General features: G+C 47.9%; 1 protein-coding gene across 1 annotated transcript; it reads left to right on the forward strand.

Moving 5' to 3' along the window:
• Positions 1–542: 542 nt before the first annotated feature.
• FAM241B (family with sequence similarity 241 member B) lies at positions 543–2,874 on the forward strand. The gene is made up of 2 exons (XM_007524150.3): positions 543–711; positions 2,064–2,874. The coding sequence occupies exons 1-2, from the start codon at positions 619–621 to the stop codon at positions 2,331–2,333; spliced, it is 363 nt and encodes a 120-aa protein (XP_007524212.1). The 5' UTR covers positions 543–618; the 3' UTR covers positions 2,334–2,874.
• The last annotated feature ends 3,609 nt before the right edge of the window (positions 2,875–6,483 follow it).

Genomic DNA, 6,483 nt, shown 5'->3' on the forward strand with positions numbered 1-6,483 from the left:
GTCTCAAACCGGGATCCTTATGCCAGTCCTTGCGCTTTGTGCCATGTGCGCTTAACCCACTGCACTGCCGCTGGAGTTCCTTTTTTTTTTTTTTCTTTTCTTTTTTTAACAATAGAGAAGTTAAGAGTCTGGGGCTCCTGGCTCTCTGAACTATCTATTTACAGAGAAGAGCCTAGAACAAAAGTTCTTTCTCTGAGGCCCACAGGCCTGCAGTGAGCACCAGGTAGTTAAATGTCCTGGGGCCGGGGCTGTACCTGCCTCAGCGGAGTATGGAGTATGGAGTGCCGTGAACTGAACTTCAGTGAACTTTCCCCAGTCCCTGGGCCAAAGCTAGGCTTCTCCATATGGTTAATAATAGGACTTCCTTCTTCAGGCTTCCTTGATATTTTCCCCCAGTGGATCCGATGTTTGAGTGAATTTCTTTGCCAAACTCACTGATTTCTCTCCATTGTATTAATCGAACTCAGCATCTGCTTAGCCTGGGTAACCAGTGTGAGCACAGAATTGCAACCCTCTCCCCCGCAACAAGCATCTCTTTATCTTTTGTAAATTGTTTCTTTCAGGTTTTCTGATCCTGAGGAAGAGCCAGTCTAGCAAGGACCCACAGCTGTAGGGACGATGGTGCGGATCTTGGCCAATGGGGAAATTGTGCAGGATGACGACCCCCGTGTGAGGAACACCACCCAGACACGCAGTAGCACCCCTCGACAGGTAGGTCCCAGACCTCTGCAAAGGGAAGAGTTGGCTTCCTGTCCTATGAACCAGTCATTCTCAGCCCCATGAACAGTTGTGCCAGTCATTGACCTTCTCTTATCTGAAACACTTCTTTGCAGAGACTTGAGGAAAGTGACTCCATTTCCTTGTCTAGCCCTCAGCCTTTCTAGACCTTCTTCCTCCCAGCAGCCTTTCCTTAAAACCCAAGGGCAGGCATCTCGTATGTTCAGCTGCTTAGCACGCCCTACTAGAATGTGTATGGCTTTCTTTCTTTCTTTTTAAAAATTTATTTATGTATTCCCTTTTGTTGCCCTTGTTCTTTTATTGTTGTAGTTATTATTGTAGTTGTGACTGATGTCGTTACTGTTGGATAGGACAGAGAGACATGGAGAGAGGAGGGGAAGACAGAGGGGGAAAGATAGACACCTGCAGACCTGCTTCACTGCTTGCCAAGCGACTCCCCTGCAGGTGGGGAGCCAGGGGCTTGAACTGGGATCCTTCCTGGTCCTTGTGCTTTGTGCCACATTTTCTTTCTTTCTTTTTTTTTTAAACAATTCTTAAAATATTTTATGTATTTATTGGCTAGAGACAGAAAGAAACTGAAATGTAAAACAGGAGAGAGAAAACGAAGCACCTGAAGTTCTGTTCTACCACTTGTGAAGCTTCCCCCCGCCCTGCAGATGGGGACTGTGGGCTTGAACTCAGGATCTTGCTCATGGTAATAACATATGCACTCAGCTACATGTGCCGTCACCTGGTCCCACACCTTTCTTTTAAGAGTCTGCTGGGACCAGGGAGTTGGTTTGTGGCAGAGCACTTGCTTCGCTAGCTTGCCTTTTGCCCAGCGTGCAGTCTCCAGTATACCTCAAAACCAAGCAGCACAGAAATCAATAGGCCATTCTAAACTGTGCAGCAGTGCCCTGGCCTGTCTGTCTGTCTCTTTCTCACACACGCACACAGAGTGTACTGAATGAGAAAGAGCTGGAGAGCAAGTAGAGAAGGTAAGCTCATGCTCACACAGGGAGAAGCAAAATGCCTATCCCCAAACTGGCCCCTGCAGGACAATTCACACTGACTCTTGTGTCTTCTCTTTCCTGGCCTCCTCCTCTCTGGCACGCTTTGGGCAATGCAGACTGACAGTTTCTGTGCTCTGGGAGCTTGTGACTCAGTAGCCAAGATTCCTGAGGGTGGCGTCTGGGGATTGCTGAGTGAGAGAGGAGGACTTGGCCCTGCATGGTGACTGTGGGGGAGGGCAGAGCCCAGCCCAGTGGGTGTTCTCCTGCCTGGTAGCTCAGCTCCAAAGAAGTTTTCTCTGCATTCATTTGTTTCTTCCTGTCTTCACCTTTCAGAGTTTTCTCAATAGGGGTCATGGGACCCCTCTTGGAGGTCCTGGCCCCCGCCAGCAGCAGGCAGGTGCCAGACTGGGTGCTGCTCAGTCCCCCTTCAATGACCTGAACCGGCAGCTGATGAACATGGGCTTCCCCCAGTGGCATCTTGGGAACCATGCCGTGGAGCCGGTGACCTCCATCCTGCTCCTCTTCCTGCTCATGATGCTTGGCGTCCGGGGACTCCTGCTGGTGGGCCTCGTCTACCTGGTGTCCCACCTGAGCCAGCGGTGACATCCGGGGGCTGTTGGGACAGGTGTGGGGAGAGGGAGTGGCTGGGCCTCTGTGTGAGAGCAGGCTCGCAGGGAGGGAACCTCGAGGTGCCTGGAAGGTGTGCTGGGAGGGAGAACGTGCTTCCGTGTGGTGTTAAGCATGGGACCGAGGGGCCCTCTGGGCCGGCTTCCCACAGTAATGGCTGGATGTCCTTGTTGCCCTCGAGATGTTGTTAGGGAACACCGGTCCTGTACTAAGCACAAAGTCACAACAAGAAAGGAATCCCTTCCCGATTCTCTTTTAATCCTTTCATGCCAAGAAGAAAGTTCTAGCGTGGTGCCAATGTATTTCCATGTCTCTGGAACACGTGCCGACTTCCCCTGTTACTAAGGAGCAGGCCTTGGGCTTAGGGCAGGTGGGGGAAGATTCCAGACTTTTATAGCACCCTTTTGTTTTAATGGTATATTTTTATTGGCTACCCTTTATTTATGACAACTGATACTGGCGTTCTACCGGTTGTGGTGGCATTTTCAATAAATGACTTGAAGTAAAAAGGAACCCATGTGAAGATCTTTGTAAATGACTGCACTTACAGCTACACACAGATCTGGAAGACCTGGTGAAGATAGTTTGGGGGTGGCTGACTTTGGGGAGCCGGATCCCAGTGGCTGTTGGATCCTGGAGGGTGGCCTTGGCTTCCTTGTCGGACTCTCGGCTGCTGCTTGACTTGAGGGTTGACACTAGAGAGAGGGATCCTTGGGCTGGAATGGCTGAGAAGGCTGTGCAGGCAGCAGAGCATGGGGGCTACCCTCTGCCTACGATTTCTTTGGGGTTTGGTTTTGTGGGGGAAGGCAGGGTGAGGGGAACAGATCATCACATCAGAGGTGTGTGTGGAGGAGTGTGGGGACCAGAGATTGAGACTTGTTCTGTCTCTTCTGAACGCCGACTCTCAGACTCTTCTGCTCCCAGACCTACTGCTGCCCTGGAGAGTGTCGGTGGCCTTTATCACAGACACTCCTGGGGGAGCTCCGTGGCCTTGGGAAAGGACCCGATTCCAAGTGTTTCCCATGTCTGTTTCCCCGTGGCCACTGGAGCGTGCCTTCCCTTTATGCCGTGGCCACTGGAGCGTGGGGGTAGGCGCTGGGTCTGATAAGAGGGTTCTACAGACAGAAGGGGAGTCTGGCTTAGTGGCATTCTGGATTTGGAGCAAGGGGAGATGGAGCCCAGTCTTGACTGAAGTCTCAGCTGATCTCCTTGGCAGCTCCTTCTGTCCTGGCACGTCTGCCCACCCTCCTGCCTAGCCCTCAGGCTCCTGAGACCTCAAATATGTGCAGAACCCCTTCCTGAAACTCTTCCTTCATCTCATCTTTCTAGGGCTCATCCTGCCCTTTTTCTCTTCCAAAGCTGTGGGACTCTGAAAAAAAAGTTGAATCTTAGGTGTATCTCCTTCCCCCCCCCCCCCCCCCCCCCAGGAAATTTAAAGAGTGTGAACCTGAGTTAAGGAATTCAGGACTGAAACTGTTCTAGCATTCAGTTTCTGTTCCAAAGCGGAGCCTCTTCCAGCTCGGACCAGAAATGGACTGGGCTTTGGGGTGGTGAGGGGTCCAGGCTTTATTTCTGGTAGGAGCTTCCAGGCCAGAGGAGCCTCAGGCAGTGGGCCACACCAGGGCAGAGGTGGTCTTTCCAGAGACTTGGGGACCAGCCAAAGGAGGATTGGTGGTTGGAGGGGGTTCGTTAGAAAGGGAGATGCAGGACTGGTGGTGGTGCACCTGGTTCAGGGCCTTGCGTTCAAGTTTCTGGTCCCCACCTAAAGGGGTAAGCTTCAGAGGTGGTGAAGCAGTACTACAGGTATCTCTCTCTTCCCTTCTTTTTCTCCCCCTTCCCTCTTGATTACTCTCAGTCTTCGATAAATAAATAATACATAATTCAACAAATAAAGGATAGTTCATCCTTGTTGATTGAGCTCCGGCATGTACTGAACAATTCTCTGGTTGAATTGGGCTGGGGGCCCGGAGGGCTACATTTGTCTACTTAAAAAAAGTAAATTTAAGGGCTGGGAGATAGCATAATAGTTATACAGATGACTTTCCATGCCTGAGGTGCTAAAGTCCCAGGTTCAATTCCCAGTTCCACCATAAACCAGAGCTAAGCAGTACTCTGGTTAAAAAAAGGGTAAACATAAATAAATGTATTTACACACACACATACACACACACACACACACACGAGAGGGAGAGAGAGAGAGAGAGAGAGGACCACTTCAGATGCTGGGCTTGAACTTAGGACTTGTTGTTTGAGAGTCCAACACTTCAGCCACTGTTCTACCTCCTAGGCCACTCACACTTTGTCTGCTTTTCTATATTTTCTTTCCTTTTTTAAAAAAAATTTATAAAAAGGAACTGCTGACAAAAACCATAGGATAAGAGGGTTACAACTCCACATAATTCCCATCACTAGAACTCCGTATCCCATCCCCTCCCCTGATAGCTTTCCTATTCTTTATCCCTCTGAGAGTATGGACCCAAGGTCATTGTGGGATGCAGAAGGTGGAAGGTCTGTCTTCTGTAATTGCTTCCTCACTGAACATGGGCGTTGACAGGTCGATCCATACTCCCAGCCTGTCTCTCTCTTTCCCTAGTGGGGCGGAGTTCTGGGGAAGCGGGGCTCCAGGACACATTGGGTTCATCTGCCCAAGAAAGTCCAGTTGGCATCATATTAGCATCTGGAACCTGGTGGCTGAAAAGAGAGTTAACATATAAAACCAAACAAATTGTTGACTAATCATGAACCTAAAGGCTGGAATAATTCAGATGAAGAGTTGGGGGGGTCTCCGTTTTGTAGATAGTTAGTAGGCCTATTTTAGTTACATTACAAAAAATCCATGACTAGTTTTTTTTTTCTTTCTTTTCTTTTTTCTTTTTTTTTTTCCCCTGAGCCTGACATCTGATATTCAGGTAGACCCAAGTTATTGTCTGGGAAGATGATGTTAGGGCTGGCAGAAGGACCAGAAAGCTTGATCAGGGAAGAGAGTAGCTCCCAAATATGGGAAAGGGGTATAAATACTGTTGACTGTAAACCCCACCAATTTGACATGATCTGGGGCCCATATTTAGCTTAGGAGCCTGTGTGACCTCTGCATCCCTGTAGATCTGAGCTCACATTCTGTGGTCATGAGTAGGAACGTTCCAAGCTGCCCCAATATCATCCCTTTTTATTGCTGAGGAATATTCTGTTGAGTATACGTCCCATAACATTGTTATCCAGTCATCTGTTGAAGGGAATTTTGGTTGTTTCCAAACTTTTGCTATTGTGAATAAAGCTGCTATAAACATGGGGGTGGATGTATTCCTTCCAATCAGTGTGAGTTATTACATCTTTTGGGTATATGCATAGTAGTGGAATTGCTAGGTCATATGGCATTTTCATTTGCGTAAGAATTTTCCATAAATGAAGCACATTCTGTACATGTGTAAGGTCTCGGATTTTATTACTGGCATGTCATATGATGGAGTCTTAGTAAGAAAGTTTTAGCCTGTCTTTCTCTTCTCTCTCACTCATTAAATAAATTAATTAATACTGAGCTTAAAGTTTTATATCTTAAGACTTACTGTGTTGTCTCTGGATATGTAACATATAACTGTTGTATTTTCTTACTGTAATAGACTTAAAAAATTAAAGAATTGGAAATGATCTCAGGCCATGCTTAACTGATACATGAACCTCTCTGTCAGTGTGTGGTTTTGCCTATGTTCTTTTTTTTAACCAGAGAGCTGTGCACCTCTGGCTTATGGTATTGTACCTCCCTCTCTTTCTTTTTTTTTTTTTTGCTCTTGTTGCACTTGTTGTAGTTGTTATTGTTGTCTTAGCTGTTGTTGGATAGGACAGAGAGAAATCAAGAGAGGAGGGGAAGACAGGATGAGAGAAAGACACCTGCAGACCTGCTTCACCACTTGTGAAGCAACCCCTCCCCCCCCCGTAGGTGGGGAGCCGGGGGTTTGAACTGGTATCCTTATGCTGGTCCTTGAGCTTTTTGCCACGTGCGCTTAGCCTGCTGTGCTACCGCCCAGCTCCCAGCCCGTCCCTCTTTAGCATGCTTCTTTTTTTTTTTTTTTTAAATATTTTTTTATTTATTCCCTTTTGTTGCCCTTGTTGTTTTATTGTTGTAGTTATT

The sequence above is a fragment of the Erinaceus europaeus genome, chromosome 1 (genome assembly GCF_950295315.1).
Source record: "Erinaceus europaeus chromosome 1, mEriEur2.1, whole genome shotgun sequence".
NCBI lineage: Eukaryota > Metazoa > Chordata > Mammalia > Eulipotyphla > Erinaceidae > Erinaceus > Erinaceus europaeus.